This window comes from Sus scrofa, chromosome 8 (genome assembly GCF_054392235.1).
Source record: "Sus scrofa isolate SSC_HxYL_T2T_F1_AM1 chromosome 8, Sscrofa_HxYL_maternal_Yorkshire_Landrace_v2.0, whole genome shotgun sequence".
NCBI lineage: Eukaryota > Metazoa > Chordata > Mammalia > Artiodactyla > Suidae > Sus > Sus scrofa.
This window is the reverse complement of record NC_139390.1, coordinates 116714342-116740453: the sequence shown is the minus strand read 5'-3', so window position 1 is coordinate 116740453 and position 26112 is coordinate 116714342. Positions and strand designations below refer to the sequence as shown.

At 40.6% G+C, this 26112-nt stretch overlaps 1 protein-coding gene across 10 annotated transcripts in view; it reads left to right on the top strand.

Moving 5' to 3' along the window:
- Positions 1–26112, top strand: part of ALPK1 (alpha kinase 1) — a 162294-nt gene that overhangs the window by 99924 nt on the left and 36258 nt on the right. For 5 of the 10 annotated variants that reach the window (XR_014813157.1, XM_084973172.1, XM_003129245.7 and 2 more), the window contains 9 exons: positions 474–533; positions 3374–3460; positions 4219–4295; positions 7817–7912; positions 9736–9840; positions 10600–12724; positions 15754–15907; positions 23689–23851; positions 25683–25869. Coding sequence is in view for 7 of the 10 variants with exons in the window: in XM_084973172.1 (XP_084829298.1) it covers positions 474–533; positions 3374–3460; positions 4219–4295; positions 7817–7912; positions 9736–9840; positions 10600–12724; positions 15754–15907; positions 23689–23851; positions 25683–25869 (3054 nt within the window). In the remaining 3 variants the exon portion in view is untranslated. The remainder of the gene's footprint in view (positions 1–473; positions 534–3373; positions 3461–4218; positions 4296–7816; positions 7913–9735; positions 9841–10599; positions 12725–15753; positions 15908–23688; positions 23852–25682; positions 25870–26112) is intronic. The other 5 variants (XR_014813158.1, XR_014813159.1, XM_084973176.1 and 2 more) reach the window with 1 other exon arrangement.

Here is a 26112-nt window from a genome sequence, read left to right as displayed (position 1 = left end):
GGTGTTAACAAGATAAGTGAACCTCCCTACCCACAACCTAAAAAATCTCTTCCTGATAATTCTGTAAATGGTCCTATTCACAGGCAACTCTACTCCACTTCTGGAGGCGTGGTTTTCGCAGAAAGAGGCACAACTTTTGAGAGAGGTTTTCCTTTACTTCTCAAGCCTTACTTTCTATGAATATATTATTCATTCATGTGAATGAATGCATGAGTATGTGTGTGTATATATATATATGAATCTAATTGCAGTTTTAGATGCTCTGCAACTTCTCACCTTACCAATTTCTGAAACTTCCTCTTCCTTTTTACTTTTATATATGATGGGGTTATCAATTTTAAATTTTAAAACAGAATGTTTTCAAGAGGGGTTATGGCCACTGTTATAACATGTTAACCTTCGAGCATGAAGAGCAATAGTATTTAAAGCATGTCTTCAGAACAATTATGTGGCATTTCTTTGCTTCTTTTCAGGGAAGCTTTTAAAAGCAGAATATATCCTGAGCAGTCTCATAAGCAACAGTGGAGCAACAGGTAAGGTGCTTTCCTGTCTTCACAATGACCTTCAGCCTCCTTCCCTGCCACAGGTCTAGTTTTAAAACAACTTAATGACCTGATAGTTACCACACACTAGACATTCCCAAAACCACCTAGGACTGGCTCTGCCACTGATGAAGTGGTTTGGCCAAGCAGCTTACTGCTGTATGTTTCCGTTTTCTCTAAAGAAAAAAGCAAGAACAAAGCAACCCACCCAAGTCTTCTAATATTTCCCTGCTTTATTGTAGAGCGTGTTATCTAATCAATAATAACTGAAAATAAGTAATATCCTGGGCCTCAGAAAGGGCTCAGCCACAGCTTTGAAAAGAATCGTGAGTGGAAATATTTTTTTCCCACACTTGGCCATTTTATTTTATTTTTTCATTTATAATGATTTTTATTTTTTCCATTATAGCTGGTTTACAGTGTTCTGTTGATTTTCTACTGTACAGCATGGTGACCCAGTTACACATACATGTATATATTCTTTTTTCTCACATTATCATGCTCCATCATAAGTGACCAGACATAGTTCCCAGTGCTATACAGCAGGATCTCATTGCTTGTCCATTCCAAAGGCAATAGTCTGCATCTATTAACCCCAAATTGCCAATCCATCCCACTCCCTCCTCCTCCCCCTTGGGAACTACAAGTCTGTTCTCCATGTCCATGATTTTCTTTTCTGTGGAAAGGTTCATTTGTGCCCTATATTAGATTCCAGATATAAGTGATATTCATATGGTATTTGTCGTTCTCTTTCTGACCTACTTCACTTAGTATGAGAGTCTCTAGTTCCGTCCATGTTGCTGCAAATGGCATTATTTTGTTCTTTTTTATGGCTGAGTAGTATTCCATTGTGTATATATACCATATATATATATATACTTTTTTGTCTTTTGTCCTTTTAGGGCTGCACCTGTGGCACATGGAGGTTCCCAGGCTAGGAGTCTAAACAGAGCTGTTGCTGCCATCCTATGCCATCACCATAGCAATGCCAGAGCCGAGCCACATCTTTGACCTACACCACAGCTCATGGCAACGCCGGATCCTTAACCCACTGAGTGAGTCCAGGGATCAAACCTGCAACTTCATGGTTCCTAGTTGGATTTGGGATTTTTGGGGGTTTTTTTTGCGGGGGGGGTCTTTTTGCCTTTTCTAGGGCTGCTCCCGCAGCACATGGAGGTTCCCAGGCTAGGGGTCAAATCTGAGTTGTAGCCACCAGCCTACACCAGAGCCACAGCAACGCAGGATCTGAGCCGCGTCTGCAACCTACAGCACAGCTCACAGCAACGCCAGATCGTTAACCCACTGAGCAAGGCCAGGGATCGAACCCGCAACTTCATGGTTCCTAGTCGGATTCGTTAACCACTGTGCCACGACAGGAACTCCATACGACATCTTAATCCAATCATCTGTCGATGGACATTTAGGTTGTTTCCATGTTTTGGCTATTGTGAATAGTGTTGCAATGAACATGCAGGTGCATGTGTCTTTTTCAAGGAATGTTTTGTCCGGATATATGCCCAAGAGTGGGATTGCTGGTTCATATGGTAGTTCTATGCATAGTTTTCTAAGGTACCTCCATACTGTTCTCCATTGCGGTTGTACCAATTTATGTTCCCACCAACAGCGCAGGAAGGTTCCCTTTTCTCCACACCCCCTCCAGCATTTGTTATTTGTGGCCATTCTGACTGGTGTGAGGGGGTACCTCATGGTAGTTTTGATTTGCATTTCTCTACTAATCAGTGATGTCGAGCATTTTTTCATGTGCTTGTCGGGCATCTGTATATCTTCTTTGGAGAAATGTCTAGCGAATGGAAGTTGACAATTCAGAAGAATACGCTTATGGCTTTATATTTAAATGGCTTGGAAAATAGATTTTATTTTGCTACTGAGAATCTTTAATAAAAAGATTTTGGGAATTTCCTTCATGGAGAACCTGACTAGCATTCGTGAGGACGCGGGTTTGATCCCTGACCTTGCTCAGTGGGTTAAGGGTCCAGCATTGCCATGAGCTGTGGTGTAGGTCGCAGACATGGCTCAGATCCTGTGTTTCTGTGGCTGTAGTGTAGGCTGGCAGCTGCAGCTCTGATTTGACCCCCGGCCTGGGAACTTCCATAGGCTGCAGGTGTGGCCCTAAAAAGACAAAAAGACCCCCCAAAAATTTTGTTTGAAATGGATTTCTTTTGATATTTGATCATACATAGAAAGAAGCAAGTCCTACTAGGTAGGTAATAAATAATTTAACCTCAGATATCTTATCTGAATTTCTGGGTACTTAAGTCAACAAGTTCCCAATAAGTTGAACACAATTCCCAATAGACTTTTAAGCTCAATATGCTTGGATATAAGGATATAATATCATTGGATATAGGATCCCAAGCTCCTTGAAACTTTCAGACATTTCCAATAGTTAATTAACCTGGGGAAGCCTTGGAGGCAGTACCATTGAGGATGAATCCTGAAGTAGGAGCCAGAGGGAGGTGGATCCCAGGTAAAGAGAATGGCAAGTGCAGATACCATGAAGCAAGAGACGGCTGCTGTTATAAGGCACACAGATGAAGCTGCTTGGCAGAGGCCAGCTGGTAGGGGGGAGAGGTGGAGACCAGGCAGGAGTCAGTTCCTGTGAAGCCTTGTGGGTCAGTTCCTGTGAAGCCTTGTGAAGTTCCAAAGCAAGGAGTTGGGATCTTATTCTAAATACAGAGAAGAGATTGTCTCCCAGATCTGCATCCTATATGTTCATGAAGTCTTCTATGAAAAAAAATTTTTTTTCAGCAGACTATCTTTTTAATAATTAAAGGCCAAAAATGCTTTTCTTTTTCCCCCTTTTATTGTAGGTACCTGGCTGTACAGAAATGAAAGTGACAAGGTCCTCGTACAGTCGGTCTGCATCCAGATCAGAGGACAGATTCTGCAGAAGCTGGGTATGGTCGTCAAGCACTTGCTCTGCCCAAGGCTCATTTAACCAAGTCTTGCTACCAGATTTTATTGCAGACTTTTCTCATTGTTTCTAGTTGATATAGTTGTTCCTCACTACCCTTGGTTTCCTCATCAAGAATGACAGGAAGATGCCAGGAGTGTTATGAACAAAATAAAATATTTTGTTATTAACAAAACAAAATATTTTTCCATTGAGTTTTGTTAAAGAAATTTATGGTTGTATATTGTGACTGTAACGGCAGAGTTCTCTGTATTATTTCTGGCATCTGGCTCTCAGTTCGGCAGGGTTCCAAGTGATATAGTGACACCTTATTCTAAACCCACCCTAACACCTTACCCATTTGTTGTTCCTTGGAGGGTATTCCTGAGTTTTACAAGCAAAGTTTATAGTGCCCTAATTATACTTTAAAATGCAAACTAATGTATTTGAAAATTTTTAACGGAGCATAGAAATTGTCTTATAAATAGTGGAGTTATTTGTTATGTATTAATATATTTTATATGTATACATGTAATATATTATGATTCTTACTGTTCCCCTGTGAAAAGGAAAAAGTATCTATATAAAAACAGATTAATGTTTTTCCAGCAGATTGCTATCTACTGATTGCTGTCTATCTAATCTAGTCATGAATTTTCTTAACAAAATCCAACAAATCTTTTTCTGTATTAGTTTTTAAAAGTACTTTCTGACACAAGAGCACAATACTGGCAGCTTGTCCCATTTCCCCTTCTTTTTCAGGGATGTGGTACGAAGCAGCAGAGTTAATATGGGCATCAATCATAGGATATCTGACACTTCCTCAGCCAGATAAAAAGGTTGTCTTGTGCTTATTTTCTTGTTTCCTATATTTGTCTTTGGAAAATTATTTCCTTATGCCATAATTAGTTTACATTTATCAATTTTATTGGTCCTATTTTTATTTTTTATTACTCAATGAATTTATTACATTTATAGTTATACAATGATCATCACAATCCAATTTTATAGGGTTTCCATCCCACACCCCCAGCACATCCCCCCGCCCCAAACTGTCTCCTTTGGAAACCATACGTTTTTCAAAGTCTGCAAAGAAGTTCATCGTGTCCTTTTTCAGATTCCATATGTCAGTGGTAGCATTTGATGTTGGTTTCTCATTGTCTGGCTGACTTCACTTAGCATGATCGTTTCTAGGTCCATCCATGTTGCAAAAAATGCTGGTATTTCATTCCTTTTAATGGCTGAGTAATATTCCATTGTGTATATATACCACATCTTCTTCACCCACTTCTCTGTCAAGGGACATTTAGCTTGTTTCCATGTCTTGGCTATTGTAAATAGTGCTACAATGAACATTGTAGTACATGTGTCTTTGCAAGTCATGGTTTTCTCTGGATAGATGCCCAGGAGTGGGATTGTTGGATTAAATGGTAGTTGTATGTTTAGTTTTCTGAGATATCTCCATACTGTTTTCCACAGTGGTTGCACCAATTTACAATCCCACCACCAGTGTATGAGGGTTCCCTTTGCTCCACACCCTCTCTAGCACTTACTGTTTGTAGACTTTTGGATGATGGCCATTCTGGCTGGTGTAAGGTGGTACCTCAGAGTGGTTTTGATTTGCATTTCTCTAAATAATGAGTGATGTTGAACATGTTTTCATGTGTTTTTTGGCCATCTGTATGTCTTCTTTGGAGAACTGTCTGTTTAGATCTTCTGCCCATTTTTTGATGGGGTTGTTTTTTTGGTATTGAGCAGTCGGAGGTGTTTATAAATTTTGGAGATTAACCCCTTGTCAATCAATTCACTTGCAAAGATTTTCTCCCATTCTGTGGGTTGTCTTTTCATTTTGTTTAAGGTTTCTTTTGCTGTGCATAAACTTTTATGTTTAATTAAGTCGCACTTGTTTATTTTTGTTTTTACTGTCATGACTCTAAGAGGTGGATCTGAGAAGATGTTGCTGTCGTTTATGTCAGAGAGTTTGGCCTATGTTTTCCGCTAAGAGTTTTATAGTGTCTGGTCTTATATCTAGGTCTTTTTTTTTTTTTTTTTTTTTGTCTTTTTGCCATTTTTTTGGGCCACTCCCGTGGCATATGGAGGTTCCCAGGCTAGGGGTCGAATGGGAGCTATAGCCACCAGCCTACGCCAGAGCCACAGCAATGCGGGATCTGAGCCGAGTCTGCAACCTACACCACAGCTCATGGCAATGCTGGATCCTTAACCCACTGAGCAAGGCCAGGGATCAAACCCACAACCTCATGGTTCCTAGTTGGATTTGTTAACCACTGAGCCACGACAGGAATTCCTGGTCTTATATCTAGGTCTTTAATCCATTTAGAGTTTATTTTTGTGTATGGTGTTAGGGAATGTTCTGATTTCATTCTTTTACGTGTGGCTGTCCAGTTTTCCCAGCACCACTTATTGAATAGGTTGTCTTTTCTTCATTGTATGTTCTTGCCTCCTTTGTCATAGATTAGTTGGCTGTAGGCATGTGGGTTTAATTCTGGGCTTTCTATCCTGTTCCACTGATCTATATTTCTGCTTTGTGCCAGTACCATATGGTTTTGATGATTGTTGCTTTGTAGTATAGTCTGAAGTCCAGGAGCCTGATTCCTCCAGCTCCGTTTTTCTTTTTCAGGATGTCTTTGGCTCTTCTGGGTCTTTTGCGCTTCCAAACAAATGTTCACATATTTTGTTTGAGTTCTGTGAAAAATGTCCTTGGTAGTTTGATAGGGATTGCATTGAATCTGTAGATTGCCTTAGGTAGTATAGACATTTTGATAATATTAACTCTTCCAATACCAAAGCATGGTATATCTTTCCATCTATTTGTGTCATCTTTGATTTCTTTCATCAGTGTCTCATAGTTTTCAGAATACAGGTCTTTTGTTTCTTTGGGTAGGTTTACTGCTAGGTATTTTATTCTTTTGGATGTGATGGTAAGTGGGATTGCTTCCCTGATTTCTCTTTCTGCTCTTTCATTGTTAGTGTATAGAAATGCTGTCGATTTCTGTGTATTGATTTTGCATCCTGCGACTTTGCCAAATTCATGGATGGGCTCTAACAGTTTTCTGGTAGAGTCTTGAGGATTCTCTAGGTATAGTATCATGTCATCTGCAAATAGGAATAGTTTTACTTCTTCCTTTCCAATTTGGATTCCTTTTATTTCTTTTACTTCTCTGATTGCTGTGGCCAGGACTTCCAAAACTATGTTGAAGAGTAGTGGTGAGAGCGGACATCCTTGTCTTGTTCCTGATCTCAGTGGGAATTCTTTCAGCTTTTCACCATTGAGAATGATGTTCGCTGTGGGGTTGTCATATATGGCCTTTATTATGTTGAGGTAGGTTCCCTCTATGCCCACTTTCTGAAGGGTTTTTAATCAGAAATGGGTGTTGGATTTTGTCAAAGGCTTTTTCTGCGTCTATTGAGAGGATCGTATATATGGTTTTTATTCTTCAGTTTGTTAATGTGGTGTATCACTCTGATGGATTTGTGTATATTGAAGAACCCTTGCATCCCTGGGATAAATCCCACTTGATCATGATGTACAGCCCTTTTAATGTATTGTTGGATGCGGTTTGCTAGTATTTTGCTGAAGATTTTCACATCTGTGATTCTACATGGGCATAAGACCAGGATCATTTGGTAACTTCCATCTGTGTCTTGCTTGTTCCCACTCACAGCTAGACCCCTGGTATATATTGAGTGTTTCTATACATATTTTTAACTCTCTATTTGTATATTTATTTCTACCAATCCATTTATTTCTGTTTGATTATGTATTTATCCTTTACCTGATTCCTCAGCAAAATTGAGATGGTCAAGTTACCTATATGTAAAATCACCTTCCTTGAGCTGAGTGGGAAAAGACTTTAACTGTTCACATAACGTCTTGATTCAAGAAATTGGGAAGCAGTGTTTACTTGATGTTTTCATTCTCTGTGACTCTGTGAGAATATTCTCCTCCTTAACTAAAGCATTGGGTTATACATTTACCTGAGCTGTGTCAGCAGTGCTGCTGCCTACGATCCTTTTAACAACACAAATGGAATAGGGTGTGGGGACTCTTGCTTGGGCCACTTCTTCATGCCTAGCACTATGGACAAGTTAGTGTTGACAGTCCAGTGAAGCCCAACTAAGAAATAGCTGAATATACGTTATGCCCATGTCCTCAGTACAATGGTCTTACAAGCCCAGTGGCATCCAGTTGAGATGTATCTATGGGGCCATAATAACAGTAACAATAATAATAATAAGTAGTAGTAATTCATATGGAGGGCTAATCATTAACTCTAAGCCTTGAGATTAGAGCAGCAATCAACTGTGAGTTCCTAATCTGTGTTTTTTATTTTTTTTACAGGGCATTTCCACATCACTAGGTATATTGGCAGATATCTTTGTTTCCATGAGCAAGAAAGATTATGAAAAGTTTAAAAACAATCCTGAAATTAACTTGGTAATTGTCACTTATCAAAATCATGGTGCAGCGTGGTATCACCTACAAAACTGTCAACACTTTTTTTCTTTTTATGACCGAATGTGCAGCATATGGAAGTTCCTGGGCTAGGGGTCGAATCAGAGCTACACCTGTGGCCTATGCTACAGACATGGCAACAGGGAATTTAAGCTGCATATGTGACCTACATCACAGCTTGCAGCAATGCCAGATCCTTAACCCACTGAATGAAGCCAGGAATTGAAGCCACATCCTCACAGAGACTACACTGGGTCTTTAACCCAATGAGCCACAATGGGAACTCCTGCCAGTGTTATTTTTGATGCTTAATTAATTCTCTCTCCAGGAATCAGAGAGCACAGTGTTTCCTCTGTTTGAGTAAAGTAGGAACTAGGGACAGTTCCTCCAGTGTCCTGTTTAACTTTACTATCCCAGCACCTACCACAGACCAGACTTATAGAGGGTACTGAAAAAAGTGACTGATGTAGGAATGAATGAATAAATGAAATCAAATTGATAAATGCTTTGAACCCCATGATTTCCTTCAAATTATCACAAAATTCAATTTTCACACTTGGGCTCTCTCAGTGACCAAGTAAAGGTGTAACGATTTTAAAACTTTAATTACCATCTGTTCAAATCAGAGCATCAGTCACCTGTCCAGGCCCTTATCTATAATAATAATGATTATGAATATTTACATATTGCCTTATGACTCCAAAAGTGTGTATATAGATGTATATGATCCACATATATCACATCTACTACCTATGATGTAGATAGAGCAAAATGTATCACTCCCATTTTAAAGAAAAATAAACTAAGGTCCAGAGAAACTAAGTGACCTCTGCAGTTTGTACAATGAGTGAGCAAGAGAACTGGAAGCAGAAGCCAGGTCTCTCAGCAGTCCAGCGCCTTTGTACAGACATTGACTGCTCTCCTGCACTGTACTGCAATTTGAGATTTTTAATAGTATCAATATTGCCTTTTTTAAAAATACCAAAGCAACAGTAGTAACTGTACTTAATTAGTGCAGCATAAGAGCACGTCTAGCTTGCTGCTGGCAATCTGAATCTTAGCAAAATACTGCTTTTGCTGTCAGACAAACCACAACACAGGAAAAGGGTTAAGTCCCTTGTTCAGTGAAATTGCCTCTGATGACTGTTTAATATTGCAAACTGTCCTTCCACCCCGAACCTCCTTGACCCCTTCCTACCTTATTTTTCTCTGGAACACTTACCACCATCTCAGATACTATCCATTTTACATGTTTTGTGTATTGACTGATCTTCTCCCCTCAGCAGAAAACAAGCTCTTTGTAGGTTCACTGTGTGCTCTCTTCTTCATGGCTAGAACAGTGGCTGGCCCTTGGAGATACTCAGTGCATATTTCTAGAATGAATGACTCTTAATTGCTGTGAAATCATATATTAAAGGGTTCTTTGCCATGAAAAATGCAAAAATCATCGGTGAACCTGACTGCAAAATGTACAGAGTTCTGTGAACAAAGAGCTGCACAATCCTAAAAAAAAAAAAAAAAAGCCTTATGTGAATAGCTTTGCATAGGCAGGTATTGTGAATGTTCGCACATGCTAGACTTCCTCTGTGGAAAGAGTGGGAATGGATGGTGTGGGGGAAAGGACATTTCAGTGCCCTGGGGTCTTTTGACCCACTTGCTCTTTGTTGGCACTGTTCAGAATAGTTGTGATGAGGCACAGGGCATCCCTCAGAATCTTGAAGAAAAGCAAAGGAATTTTCAAGCCTGCCTTTGGCTAATGGAGAAATAATTGTCATCAGTACACTTGGCCTCCTGTTTTCTCACAGGGCTTGCTGAAGGAGTCTGACCACCATTTGCTGTCAGCCGCGGAAGCCTGCAAGCTGGCTGCTGCCTTCACTTCTTACACGCCACTCTTCGTGCTCACAGCTATGGTAAACAGAGTGCAGCCCTCGCTGCTCCTCTGCCCGGGGATAGACCTAACCAGTGGGAGGGAAGGATGCAACCTTAAAATAGACTTTGTGTATCTTAGGTAATTGTGATCAGACTTCACGTATGGAAAGGTTTTGCCAGTCAGATTGGGGACATCCTGGTGGGAGCTAAGTTCATGCAGCTGGAGGATATGATACCTGCTCTAGAACAACGGTTCCCAAGCACAAAAGAATTACCTAAAAACCCGTTCAAACTGTATATTCCTGGGCTCTACCTTAGATTCACAAAATCCCTGGGATTCGTACCCAGAAATCTTCCATTATGAAATACTGCCCAGGTGATTCACATGTACAGAGGGGTTTGGAAGCCACTAATGTTTTGACTGTTAGTGCATAAACGATGTGTTTGTATGTAGTAAAATTATCAGATCCACATCCCATGTTTGCTAAAAACTAACAGTAGCAACAACAAATCTTACCATCTTTGATCAAAAAGTGTCAGGGCTGCAGTAGGATGGTAGCTAAAACTAATTACTTACCCCTTCATGCCAACCAGTTGCATATATCATAGTCCCTTCTCTTGAGTCATCAAAAAGACCTCAGGTCCTTGACTCAATGTGTATTTTTTTTTTTAGAATGCCCATGGAACACGCTTATTTTTTAAAATGATATTCCTAATGTCCTCCAGGAATGAAATGTTTTTTCTGATTCACCTCTAGCTTCTAATTTAGTGTCTGATTTTGCGTTTGGTATTTTCCCCAGAATATTCGTGGCACATGCCTGTTGTCCTATAGTAGTTCTAATGACTGTCCTCCAGGAATGAAAAATTTGTATCTGTGTGAAGCCAAAGAAGCCTTTGAAATTGGTCTCCTCACCAAGAAATGTGATGAACCAGTTACTGGAAAACAGGAACTCCATAGTTTTCTCAAAGCTGCTTTCGGTCTCACCACAGTGCACCAAAGACTTTATGGGGAGAAGGAGACGGTCCTTGCAGCCAGTCAGCTCTGTAGTGAAGTGATGGGAAAGCTGTACACTTTCAGTACTTCCTCCAAAAGTCAGGAAAGAGAAGCTGTCTCTCAGGAAATCATGTCTGTTATCAGCCGGGTGAAGGAACATTTACAAGTTCAAAGCTTCTTTAAGTTAGACGATAAGTCTTATGTTCCAGAGGGTTTCAAGTGTGGGTTGGAGAAACTCATCATGCATGGACAAATAGATTTCCAAAAACTTCTTGAAACCTATTCACAGCACCACACTTCGGTGTGTGAAATATTTGAAAGCACTTGTGGATACAACAAAAATAAACAGAAAGATACCAAAACAGGAGTCTGTATCACCGATCTAAAAACAGAAACAAAAAACATAGATACTGTGAGTATTATTGAAGACAAACCACATTCCAAAAAAGGCATGGTAGTATCTTCCTCCCAAATGGCTAAGAGTGGTCTGGAGAAACTCAGGAGGGTAGGAAAGAGGAACTGGGCCCATTCTGATGCATTTCGAGTCTCTTTGGATGAAGATGCAGAGACTGAGGCCGAGTCACCAGACCACAGTCATGGAGCGGGAGCTATCTTGAACAAGTCTCTGAGTGACAGCCAGAGCTCCAGTTCTTGGAGCAAGTTATCAGCATTTAGTTCATCTACAAGCTGGGAAGAATTGAATTATCATGGTGATGATAGGTCAGCCAAAAGAGAGATGAGCAAGAAAGAGCATCTTGTGGACACTCGGTGTTCTACTGCCCTGTCGGAAGAGCTAGAGATTGATGAGGAAAGCAGAGCTGTACATCCATTGTCTTCAGAGCTCCAGGGTCTCTCTCTCCAGGTGTCCAAGGATGACAGTTCTCAAAGCCAACTCCACAAAGACATACCCTTGACAACCTTTTCTCCTCGTAACACAACAGGCCCATTGTTGGTCTCCGGAGGAGGGTTGTTAAAAGGAGCTCCAGAAAGTATTCAGAAAGTCAAAACTATGGGGTCTGGAAACACTTCTGCTCATCCCAGACCCTCATTTGGTTCTGCTTCTTGGTCTTCTGTCTCTGGTTGGCCCAAGGATATGGCCACATATCCTTCGATCCAAGAAGAAGAAACCTTTGAAATAATTGATAAGTTTCCAGAAATTGGCTGTGATGCCAAAAATAGGCATGAAGAAGAGAAGAGAGAGGAAATCAAAGAAGACACAGGCCCTGCATTTAACAATAGCCTGTGCTGGGTTGACCCAGAAGGAGAAACGGCAGAAAGAACAGAAGACATGCCTGTAGACTTCCACATGGCCATGGATGATTCTTTGGGCAAACGTTTCATGATAACACATAATTCGTTTGCCCCTCATTGCCCTGTTCAAAATCCTGACTCAAGAAAAAGCAGTCACTCAGTCAAAGAGTGGGACATTGACCCTGATGCCTCCACGGTAGATGAGGAGAGCCAACGGCTGGACATCAAGGACGTTCACACCACTAGCACATGGGGCTCTCATAGACCATGTGCTTTGGGGCAGCTGTGTGGCCAGGAGGCCGAGAGCCCCAGTTCCTCGGGAAGCTGTAGCATTTCCACCCCTGTCCTCATCAAGGACTGCACTACCACAGAGGAAGCAGATGAACCTGGAAAGCTGCTAAACTGCAGCCAGAGCTCCAGCTCATCCTTGGCATGGTGGTCGAAATCACCTGTAATTTCCAGTGGTTCTTCTGAGGGTGAAAACCCATGGTCCTTTCTGAATTCCAGTGGAAGTTCTTTTGTTTCATTACCAGGAATGATGAGACAGGAGATCCTTGAGGCTCGCACCCTGAAGCCTGATGATTTTGAAAAACTCTTGGCAGGGGTGAGGCATGATTGGCTGTTCCAGAGGCTGGAGAATACTGGAGTTTTTAAGTCTAGTCAACTCCACGGAGCACAAAGTAAGTACATTTCAGTACACATCTCTGTATGTTGGGGCCCTCTGCAGCTCTTGTTATACAGATCACTTAAAGCTCATGAAAGATCTAGCACCTTGATATGCTTGTGAATATATAGAGAAATGGTAGATCAGGAGCCTCCTTTACTCTTTGTGTGATGGACTCTAAAGTTTGCAGAGAATAGAGGCTCACTCAAGCCACCTCATGCGTTGGGTCAGGTTTGCTCTAAAGACACACCAGGCAGTAAAGGAGAATCTTACAGGACTCAGGAGCAGTCATCAGTGAGGATTTAAAACAGCTCCGGGAACAGACTTTGTGGTTGCCAAAGGGGAGGGGGAGGGAGTGGGATAGACTGGAAGTGGGGTTAGTAGATGCAAACTATTGCATTTGGAGTGGATGAGCAATGAGATCCTGCTCTATAGCATAGGGAACTATATCTGGTCACTTGTGATGGAACACGATGAAGGATAATGTAACAAAAATAATGTGTGTGTGTGTGTGTGTGTGTGTGTATATGGCTGGGTTACTTTGCTGTACAGCAGAAATTTACAGAAATTATAAATCTACTATCATTAAAAAAATTAAAATCTTGGAGTTCCCGTCATGGCACAGTTGTTAACGAATCCGACTAGGAACCATAAGGTTGCGGGTTCGATCCCTGGCATTGCTCAGTGTGTTAAGGATCCGGCATTGCCGTGAGCTGTGGTGTGGGTCGCAGATGTGGCTCGGATCCCATGTTGCTGTGGCTGTGGCATAGGCTGGTGGCTACAGCTCCGATTGGACCCCTAGCCTGGGAACCTCCATATGCCTCAGGAGCAGCCCTAGAAAAGGCAAAAAGACAAAAAAAAAATTAAAATCTTTAAAAAAAAGCTCCAGATGCTACATAAATGCAGCATCTATCTTCTTATTACCTACCCACTGACTTTTCTCTATTATTATCATTCAGATCCTAGGGGGATAGAGTTTGACCCAGTTGCACATCCTTCCAGTGGGCAGAGATTTTCATGCCTGTCCACCTAAGTGGTTTCTTGCTAGCCAAAGGATTGATCAGGTGCCCACTGTTGCAGTGAGCAGCTGTCCCTGCTTAAGGAACAGTCCAGGGTCTCTTCCCATAGCAGGGAATCTGGGCTGGAGCCACTCATAAGTCAGCGTATCTAACAGTTTAGAAGTGACGGAGAAGCTGGATGGGAGTTCCCGTTGTGGCGCAGTGACAACAAATCTGCTAGGAACCATGAAGTTGCAGTTTCAGTCCCTGGCCTTGCTCAGTGGGTTAAGGATCCGGCATTGCTGTGAACTGTGGTGTAGGTCACAGATGCAGCTCAGATCCTGTGTTGCTGTGAGTGTGCCATATAGGCCAGCAGCTGTAGCTCCAATTCAACCCCTAGCCTGGGAACCTCCATATGCCCAGGTGCCACCCTAAAAAGCAAAAAAAAAAAAAAAAAAAAAAAAAAAAGGTTGGAGAAGCTGGAAAGAAGACCAAAAATATATTCTCTTAGCCCAGAGGATCACATTATAATACCCTCCACAGTACTGAAGAATTACTTGAATGAGAAAAAAACTATTTCAAAAAAAAATGCATTTCAGAGGAAACAAACTGTGGATTGCTAAATGCTGTATACTAAATTAGTAGTTCTTACCACTGGTACCACATGAGAGTCCCTTGAGGGGCATTTTAGCTTTCGAAAACTTCCAGTGCCTCACCCCAGAGATTCCAGTCTGATGGGTCTGTGGTGTGGATCCAGGCATTCATATTTTTAAGAGCTCTTCAGTGACTTAGGTAAAGCCAACGTTAAGAACTTCTGCTCCAGAGCACTTCAATGTTTTGCCTGCCACCGACCGATCAGGTTGTTGCCAAAGGAAGCACGCTTTCTAATACTATGAGGGTTTCCCTCCTTACCGTGAGATTGTGCAGTTTCACAATCACGTTTCTGAGAGTTAGGTAGCTCTTTATTGTCTTTGTGTGTCAATTTATGGGCGAAAAAAACACATCGGAGGAAGCAAGGCCCAAAGTTGTAGAAACTGACCAAGTTATGCATTCTCTCCTTGCTTCTGCCATCAGTTCACTGCTCTTTCTACTTGTGTGTGCAAGCAATTCCCCTTCCATTTCCTTCCCCAGCTTCTCTGATTGAGTCACCCAACCCTGATCACCATGACCCCCAACCCCTGTCATCTCCCTCCCCTGAACCCAGACCTGTGGGTTTATCTCACTTTAAGTATTTTCTCTCCCAAGTCTCCTACCAGGACTCGTAACAGACTCACAACGTAGGCACTTGTTGTCACAACCTAGACACAGGTGGTCCTCATTCACTTCATTTTAACTTGGATCCCAAAATGTTTCCCCGTGAGGGTTCATGTTGGTCTTCCTCCTAAAAAGAAGAGATGCTTTCTTGCTAGCACTGGTCTTCCTTTCTTTAAGGTAGGAGCAACCCTTACCTTTTCCTCTTATCTTTTCCTGTTTCATTTGAGTTCACGTCTTTGTACAGTAACTGTATTTTCTCAGTAATTCTTGGACTTTCCCAACTTAAAATATGTAAGAGAAAAATAGAATTTGCTTTCATGTGTAATCTAGGATCCCTGGAGTTGCCAGGAATCTCTAGGGTAAAATTATTCAATTTCTTTCTATCTGTGTAATCAGACATACATCGCAGCCTCTATTGTTTGAGGTTCCCCAGATAATTAGAAGATGCACATACATATCCCTTATTCCAAGATGGTCTCTGGGGTTTTGCTGTTTAAAAAGCCCTTTTATTTTCCATTACTTTCATACAGAAGCTCTGGCTTTAATGTCTTGCCATCAAAAAGAAGAGATTTTGTGAACCAAAGGCTGTTCTTCACTGTGATTTCTCAAGATTTGTCTTTTTCTTGTACTTGAGTAACCTTTCAGTAAAAAGTCATAGAAGAGGATAAAATTTGAGAAAATACAGTGAAAAGTTGAAGATTTCAAATGAGCTGGATTGGGAACTGTGTTACTTCAATTTTATGCTTAAATTGTAAGATCTTTTTGAAAAATAATATTCATCTTCTTTTTCCAGATGCTCTTTTGTTAAAATATTCCAAGAAATCTGGACTGTGGACAGCCCAGGAAACTGTGGTGTATTTGGGGGATTATCTGAATGTGAAGAAGAAAGGCAGACAAAGAAATGCATTTTGGGTTCATCATCTTCACCAAGAAGAAACTCTGGGGAGGTATTGCTTAAAAGTATCTATTTTACTCATGTAAAATGGGCTAATTTTCCCCTTCTGTGAAGTACCTATAAGATTTTGAAAGGGCTGGGAAAAAATGGCTAAAAAGTGTATTTTCAGAATTCAACTCCTTTTTCCTCCTCATTAGTTAATTCATAACAGTTACCCACATCACATCAGCCATTGGACTGGATTTGTTTGTTTGCTTGGCCACACTCACAGCATGTGGAATTTCCCAGGCCGGGGAACAAACCTACACCAACAGTAACAACACTGGGTCCTCAACCCACTGAGCCACAAGGGAACTCCTAGACTGAGTGTTTTATATACATGATTTTCAACCCACCAGGGAGCATCAATACAGATAAGAAAAATAGACTTCTTGGCCACACGACAAGCCAGAGAGTCTTAAACATTCTCATTAAAAATGCCGGCCAAAAAAAAAAGGCTAAACTGGCGTTCCTGTCGTGGCTCAATGGTTAACGAACCACTAGCATCCATGAGGACGCAGGTTCAATCCCTGGCCTTGCTCAGTGGATTAAGGGTCCGGCATTGCCGTGAGCTGTGGTGTAGGTTGCAGACACGGCTCAGATCCCACGTTGCTGTGGCTGTGGCGTAGGCTGGCAGCGGTAGCTCCATTTACTAGCCTGGAAACTTCCACGTGCCGCAGGTGCAGCCCTAAAATGAGAAAGGAGGAAAAAAAAAAAAGGCTAAACTATGACAGCCACACTTTGGAATAAATGGGCAAGCCTGTAAAACGGCAGAAAAATCTGAGGCCAGGGATGAAGCATATCCAGGATGTGAGTGAATACTGAATTCTTAAGACACCTTCCATTAAAAGTTTTAGGCCGGGGAGGGGTAAGGAAGCAGCCAGTGACAAAACTGGAAGGGAATGAGTTAAGAGACCATCGATATAAAGCATGGACTCAGGAATGGCTACATCCTCAAAAAAGGTTACTTTAAAAAAAAAAAAAAATCTCACTCCACTGAGGCAAATAACCTGGAAAGTTTTTTGTTGGGCCTTGATTTCTGATGACCACTTTAAGCAAAAACTCACCAGAAAATTAGTGATCATAGGTGGTTCTCATTGGGTTTAAGGCCTAATTTTACACCATATGTATATTTTATTTTATTTCATTTTATTTTTTAAGGACCGTACCCATGGCATATGGAGGTTCCCAGGCTAGAGATCTAATCAGAGCTGTAGCTGCCAGCCTGTGCCACAGCCACAGCAACTCCAGATCCAAGCCGTGTCTGCAACCTACACCACAGCTCATAGCAATGCCAGATCCTTAACCCACTGAGCGAGGCCATGGATCGAACCCGCAACCTCATGGTTCCTAGTCAGATTCGTTTCTGCTACACCACAACGGGAACTCCCATATGTGTATTTTAAAGGGCCTACAAGGCAAGATTTTTAATTTAAAGTAGACCTTGTTCTTGTTCCAAAAAAATGTAAGTAATAAAAAGGACGAGGAAAAAGAGAGAAATTGGGTAACTCTTAAATAGTCGAAGTACATTTCTTGAAAAGGTTGTTGATAATAATAATAGTAAACGTAAATTTCTTACTCTGCGACAAGCCCTATTTTAAGTCATTTATGTAGTAATTTAATTAATCCTTACAAAACCCTATGAGGTAGATATTATTATTATCCCCGTTTTACAGATGAGGGAACTGAAACCAAGAGATGTTAAGAAACCTCCCCCACTTCACACGTCAAAGTGGTGGAGCCAGGGGTTATGGGTATAATTGTGTCCCCCACCCCAAATTCAAGTTGAAGTTATAACCCCAAGCACCTCAGACCGTGATCTTTAGAAATGGAGTCATTGCAGAATTAATTAAGAAGAGATCATATTGGAGTAAGGTAAGCCCATAATCCACTATGACTGGTATCTTTATGAAAAGAGGAAATTTGGAGATAGACACACACACAAGATGCATGTGAAAATTGTCGTTAATGCTGCCACAAAGCAGGAACTATCAGAAGCTAGGAGAGAAGCCTGGAAAAGATCCTTCCTAGTACCTTCAAAGAGAGCATCACTCTGCTGACACCTTCATCTCAGACTTAGAGACTCTAGAACTGTGAGGGAATGTGTTTCTCTTGTTTAAGCCACCTAGTTTGTGGCACTTTGTTATCGTTGTTCTAAGCAATTAAGACACCAGGATATATCATCGGAGGATCTTAGATGGTCAGTAAAAGAGAGAAGAAGAGACAAAGAAGATGGAGTGAAAAGGTCTAACATACACCTGATCAGAAAAAGATAACAGAGCAAATAGAAAAGAATTAACTGTTTCAATAGATAATTTCTGACAGTTTTTCAGAACTGCCACAATACATTCATCTTCAAATACAAGAATCACAATGAATCCCAAGTAGAATAAAAAGGGGCAGAAAAAAGAAACTAGAAGGAAAGAAAAAGGGAGCAAAGAAAGAAGGCAGACAGGCAACATAAGTCTACTTCCAGGTACGTGACAAACTTCAGAACACCAAGGACAAAGAAACAGTCTTAAAAGCAAAAAAAAGAGAGAGTTTACTTCTAACAAATCTTTACTAAAGAAGAATGATCCCCTCAAAAATGGTCTAAGATACCGGAAGGAATGGGTCTCTGTTCCCAGACTGATGCTTCTCTATGTTGGGCTGGAGGTCCTCTGGCCGAATGTTCAGGAAATGCTCCAGTGCCAGCACCACAGAGTTTGCCCACAGTTCTAAGCCTGTCCAAAGCCTATGCAGGCGCAGAGGTGTCTCCATACCAGAAATGCCTGAAGCACTAGCAGAATGCCCCTGTTATGACAACCCCCCCTCTGCAGGCTGCCTTCTGTTGCCATGTGTGCTGCTCTGCAGCCTCCACCATCAGATTGCCTTTCTGATTCTCAGGAAACCGAACGGCCAAAACTGCAGCCAGCTTGGATTCCGTTATCACTTTGGACTCAGAAATTTCTGGAGAGAGGTGTTCCCAGGTGGCACCGCAAGTTCAGGATCCAGCATTGTCACTGCTCTGGCTCAGGTCACTGCTGTGGCATGGGTTCAGTCCCTGGTCCCGGAATTTCTGCATGCTGTAGGTGCAGCCAGAAAGGAAAAAAAAAAGTAACTTCTAGAGAGAGTTGACTCTGGTTGAAGTCTATGACTCTAATAATTCCCTTTGATTTTTGGTGGTCATTCTGGATGTGTGAATCACTCAGAAATTCACCCCAGTTTATATAGCAAACATAAACTACAGTAAAACGTAGTACTTGCTGTTTCACTCCTTTCAACATAATCATTTACTGTCTGCGTCCTCTGTCTCTAGCTATACATAAGCTGTTGAACTGTACAAATCATGTCTCTCACTTTCTTTAAAACAATCAGAATCAGCACAATGTTGTGCGTATAATAGGTGCCAAAATTTGAAAACAAACTTTAGTAGAGATGAAGTAATCATAAAAGGAAGGGATAGAGGAAGGCTTCAGATTGAGTAATTGACCTGTATAAGGTCATGCTGCAGTTGGTAAAAGATCTAGTTCCAGAATCATGCACTTTCCAGTATCCGAGCTGGTTCCCTTAACTTACCAAAGAAGTCTGGTGAACTGCTACATAAAGTGGACATTTTCCCTTTATAACAGTATCATCCTGAGTCAGTATGTTAGGATTCTCCAAAAAAATAGAACCAGTAGGATGTATGTACATATAGCCAGAGATTCATTATTAAGAATTAACTCACACAATTATGGAGGCTGACAAGGCTCAGCATCTGCAGCTGGCAAGCTGGAGACCCAAGAGAGCTGATGGTGTTGTTCTCATCCAAAGGCCGGCAGGCTTCAAGACCCAGGAGGAGATGATGTTTCAGCTCAAGTCCAAAAGCAGGAAAAAAACCAATGTCCCAGCTCAAAGGCAGTCAGGCAAGAAAAATTCTCTCTTTACTTGAAAGAAGTTCAGCCTTTTGTTCCATTTGGCCCTTCAACTAATTGCACAAGCCTCACCCACACTAGGGAGGGAGATCTGCTCTACTCAGTCCATTGGTTTAAATATTGAACACATCCAGACACATGCCCACAGAAACACCCAGAATAATGTTCGACCAAATATCTGGGTACCCTGTGGCCAAATCAAAATGACACATAAAGGGGGTCCGAGCCGAGTCTATGACCTATACCACAGCTCACGGCACCACGGGATTCTTGGCCCACTGAGCAAGGCCAGGGATTGAACCTGCATCCTCATGAATCCTTGTCAGGTTTGTTAACCACTGAGCCAAGAAGGAAACTCCCTGTCACTGAAATATTTATTCTCAAATATTTCACATTTGTTTTTCTGTATTTACTGACACCTAACTCCAAGAAACATTTAAGAGTTATAGTCATGGAGACGGGATTAAGACCAATAGATCACTGAAGAAATCAAAGAGGAATTTAAAAAATACCTAGAAGCAAATGACAACAAAGATATGACACTTCAAAACCTACGGGATGCAGCAAAAGCCATTCTAAGAGGAAAGTTTATAGCAACACAAGACCACCTCAGGAAATAAGAAAAAGCTCAAATAAACAAGCCAACTTTACATCTAAAGCAGCTCGAGAGAGAACAGACAAGACCTAAAGTTAGTATAAGGAAAGAAATCATAAAGCTCAGAGCAGAAATCAATGAAATAGAAACAAAGAAAACCATAGAAAAGCTCAATGAAACGAAAAGCTGGTTCTTTGAAAAGATCAACAAAATTGATAACCCCCTAGCCAGACTTATCAAGCAAAAAAGAGAGAGGACTCAAATCAATAAAATTAGAAATGAAGAAGGAGAAGTAACAACGGACATCACAGAAATACAAAGGACTACTATATGCAACTATATGCCAATAAAATGGAAAACCTAGAAGAAATGGACAAATTCTTAGAAAAATACAATCTTCCAAGACTAAACCAAGAAGAAACAGAAAAGATGAATGGACCAACCGCAAGAACTGAAATTGAAACTATGATTAAAAAACTTCCAACAAACAAAAGTCCAGGACCAGATGGCTTCACAGGCGAATTCTATCAAACATTTAGAGAAGAGCTAACACCTCTCCTTCTGAAACTATTTCAAAAGATTGCAGAGAAAGGGATACTCCCAAGCTCATTCTATGAGGCCACCATCACCCTGGTACTAAAACCAGACAAAGATTCCACAAAAAAAGAAAACTACAGACCAATTTCACTGATGAACATCGATGCAAAAATCCTCAACAAAATACTAGCAAACCGCATCCAACAATACATTAAAAAGACTGTACATCATGATCAAGTGGGATTTATCCCAGGGATGCAAGGGTTCTTCAATATACACAAATCCATCAGTGTGATACACCACGTTAACAAACTGAAGAATAAAAACCATATGATCCTCTCAATATATGTGGAAAAAGCCTTTGACAAAATCCAACACCCATTTCTGATAAAAACCCTTCAGAAAGTGGGCATAACAGGAAGCTACCTCAACATGATAAAGGCCATATACGACAACCCCACAGCAAACATCATTCTCAATGGTGAAAAGCTGAAAGAATTCCCATTGGGATCAGGAACAAGACAAGGATGTCCACTCTCACCACTACTCTTCAACATAGTTCTGGAAGTCCTAGCCACAGCAGTCAGAGAAGTAAAAGAAATAAAAGGAATCCAAATTGGAAAGGAAGAAGTAAAACTATTCCTATTTGCAGATGACATGATACTATACCTAGAGAATCCTCAAGACTCTACCAGAAAACTGTTAGAGCCCATCCATGAATTTGGCAAAGTCGCAGAATGCAAAATTAATACACAGAAATTGATGGCATTTCTATAAACTAACAATGAAAGAGCAGAAAGAGAAATTAGGGAAGCAATCCCACTTACCATCACATCCAAAAGAATAAAATACCTAGCAGTAAACCTACCTAAAGAGACAAAAGACCCGTATTCTGAAAACTATGAGACACTGATGAAAGAAATCAAAGATGACACAAATAGATGGAAAGATATACCATGCTTTGGTATTGGAAGAGTTAATATTATCAAAATGACTATACTACCTAAGGCAATCTACAGATTCAATGCAATCCCTATCAAACTACCAAGGACATTTTTCACAGAACTCAAACAAAATATTTGAACGTTTGTTCGCAAAAGACCCAGAAGAGCCAAAGACATCCTGAGAGAAAAACGGAGCTGAAGGAATCAGGCTCCTGGACTTCAGACTATACTACAAAGCAACAATCATCAAAACCATATGGTACTGGCACAAAGACAGAAATATAGATCAGTGGAACAGGATAGAAAGCCCAGAATTAAACCCACGTGCCTACAGCCAACTAATCTATGACAATGGAGGCAAGAATATACAATGGAGAAAGGACAGCTTGTTCAATAAGTGGTGCTGGGAAAACTGGACAGCCACATGTAAAAGAATGAAATCAGAACACTCCCTAACACCATACACAAAAATAAACTCTAAATGGATTAAAGACCTAGATATAAGACCAGACACTATAAAACTGTTAGAGGAAAACATAGGCCAAACACTCTCTGACATAAATGACAGCAACATCTTCTCAGATCCACCTCTCAGAGCATTGACAACAAAAACAAAAATAAACAAATGGGACCTAATCAAACTTCAAAGTTTCTGCACAGCAAAGGAAACCCTAAACAACACAAAAAGACAACCCACAGAATGGGAGAAAATCTTTGCAAGGGATTCATCTCCAAAATTTATAAACACCTTCTACAGCTCCATACCAAAAAAACAAACAACCCCATCACAAAATGGGCAGAAGATCTAAACAGATGATTCTCCAAAGAAGACATACAGATGGCCAAAAAACACATGAAAACATGTTCAACATCACTCATTATTTAGAGAAATGCAAATCAAAACCACTCTGAGGTACCACCTTACACCAGCCAGAATGGCCATCATCCAAAAGTCTACAAACAATAAGTGCTAGAGCGGGTGTGGAGCAAAGGGAACCCTCATACACTGGTGGTGGGATTGTAAATGGGTGCAACCACTGTGGAAAACAGTGTGGAGATGCCTCAGAAAACTAAACATAGAACTACCATTTAATCCAGCAATCCCACTCCTGGGCATCTACCCAGAGAAATCCATGACTTGCAAAGACACATGTACTCTGATGTTCATTGTAGCACTATTTACAATAGCCAGGACATGGAAACAACCTAAATGTCCATCGACAGAGGAGTAGATCAAGAAGATGTGGTATATATACACAATGGATAATTACTTAGCCATTAAAATGAACGAAATACCAGCATTTTTTGCAACATGGATGGACCTAGAAACTATCATGCTAAGTGAAGTCAGCCATACAATGAGACACCAACATCAAATGTTTTCACTGACATATGGAATCTGAAAAAGGACACAATGAACTTCTTTGGAGAACAGATACTGACTCACAGACATTGAAAAACTTATGGTCTCTGGAGGAGACAGTTTGGGGGGTGGGGGGATGTGCTTGGACTGTGGGATAGAAATCCTGTGAAATCAGATTGTTATGATCATTATACAACTACAGATGTGATAAATTCATTTGAGTAATTAAAAAAATGACACATAAATTTAACCTTCAGTCAGCTAGAATGAATAGTGTTCCATTGTTCAGGTGACTGTTACAAAATTATTTGAGTCACAAGATAAGATAATTAATGCTGTCTACGACAGAGAAAGGGTAACATCTTTCAAGCATTTTTGCACCTCACTCTTGATCTCTTCTCTGTTACTCTATAGTAGCGTCACTTTGCATTTCTTTGTGTGGCTTTTCTCCATTCTTAGGTATATTGGGAAAGAATATAAGGAGCAGAAGGGGCTCTGGCACCACTTCATCGATGTGGAGAGGCAGATGACAGCACAGCACTATGTGACAGAATTTAACAAGAGACTTTATGAGCAAAAGATTCATACACAGATATTCTACATACCATCTACAATATTACTGGTAAGATTAAAGAAATCAAAGGTTTGATTAAATAGGTCCATAAATATATATTAGGTTAGTTTTCTATTGCCAACCTCCCATTCATCTACCTCCACCATCTTTCAGGTAAAATTCAATAAGCTTAGTTACCAGCCTCCTTCATCAGCTTCTTCTGCTTATAAGAGATGTAGGAAATATGACCTTCTGTACCCTGAAAGCATCATTTGGGTCCTCCAGGTCACACTTAGATATCTATTGATCCCGGTATCTGGTTCCACAAGGTCAGGTTAGCATTTTTAGCATACTTTCCCTGTGTGTGTGGCCTTTGTACTTTTAGAGAGAGGGAAAGGACCCTAAAGATCATATCTAATATCAACTATTCTCTCAACATGATATATAGATCCTGGTTTATATCCATTGAACCCCTACTCCCACCCCTTGGAATCAACTGATAACTAAGCCGTAGCTTAAACACATTCAGTATGGAAAAAAAAAAAAAAACAGTTAATTGTTTTTTTATCTTGAAATGATTCTAATTGTTAGAAAGTTGCCCAGGAGTTCCCATCGTGGCTCAGTGGTTAACAAATCCGACTAGGAACCATGAGGTTTCAGGTTCGATCCCTGGCCTCACTCAGTGGGTTAAGGATCCAACATTGACGTGAGCTGAGGTGTAGGTCTCAGTCGAGGCTTGGATTCCCACGTTGCTGTGGCTGTGGTGTAGGCTGGTGGCTATAGCTTTGATTAGACCCCTAGCCTGGGGACCTCCATATGCCATGGGTGCAGCCCTAGAAGGACAAAAAAAAAAAAGAAAGAAAGTTGCCCCAAATTTGTCTTCTAATTTCTGCCTGGATTATAGCTCTGCCTTCTGGGATCATTGAGACCCATCTGTCTTCACTAGGCTATTTAAATATGTAAAGGCAACCATCCCCACTGACTTTTCTTTGGATTAAGAATATGCTGTTTCAACAAGAATCTACTGCATAGCACAAGAAAATGTCCTCAAGACGGTGTAATAACCTATATGGGAAAAAAGAATGGATGTATTTATATGGATGACTGATTGACGTTACTGTACACCTGAAACTAATACAACATTGCAAGTCAACTATACATCAGTAAAGTTAAATTAAAAAAAAAAAAAAGAATACCTTGCTTTCCCAAAGATGTTGGATTTAGCTCATTCACACTTAAGAGATTTTTTTTTTACTTTGGCCAGAGATATTTTTAGACTCATGTTTTATTACTTATTTAGTAATAGCTCTCTTCTATTTTGCACTTTCTTTATGTGAAGCACTATGCCGAGCATTTAACAAATGAACATTAGCTCTAACCTTTGAAACAATTCTACAAAGTAGATCATGTTGTATAGAAATGCTTAAGCTGATAATCCAGCCCAGAGTTCCAGTGCATAATCTACCCATGTGCCCCTCATGGCCTAATTTTTATGTGCACACTTTAACTAAAAAAGAGTAAAAATTTTAGCTTCTATTATATGCCACATGCATGTTAAGCACTTTACATGCATCATCTTTTACAATCCGCAGCAATGCAGGTTCTTAGCAGCATCTGCGACCTACACCGCATCCCAGACCCTTAACCCAGTGAGCGAGGCTGGGGATCGAACCCGTATCCTCATGGACACTATGTCAGGTTCTTAACCCACTGAACCACAATCCTTTTAATAGTCCTGTAAGGTAGCTATTATTACACCCACTTTACAACTAAGGAAACTGAAATCTAGAGAATTTACAAAGCTAAATGGCAAAGCCCAGGTTCAACACAAGATCTACTGATCTCAAAGCCCACAGCCTTCACCATTATGTTATACCGTCTCCTGTTTCTGGTTTTTCAGATTTTAGAGGGCAAGACAATAAAAGGATGCATCAGTGTGGAACCTTACATACTGGGAGAATTTGTAAAGTTATCAAATAACACAAAAGTGGTGAAAACAGAGTACAAAGCCACAGAATATGGCTTGGCTTATGGCCACTTTTCTTATGAGTTTTCCAATCATAGAGATGTTGTAGTCGATTTACAAGGTATGTGAAACTCAAAATCACCTTTTATTTTTAGTATTATTTATACGTAAATGTGAGATTTTGTAATTGGTTCTACCAATCATTATTTAATAGATTGTTCAGTGCCTAGACTACTGTTTAGAATTAATCAGTGTTGCTGTTAGGTAGCAAATGATGCCTGAAAAAAAAATGTATAAAGCTTCTACAAGTGTCTAAGGTGTCAAATAATTAGTGAGAAGATCTGGCTCACATTCTATTGGGCTT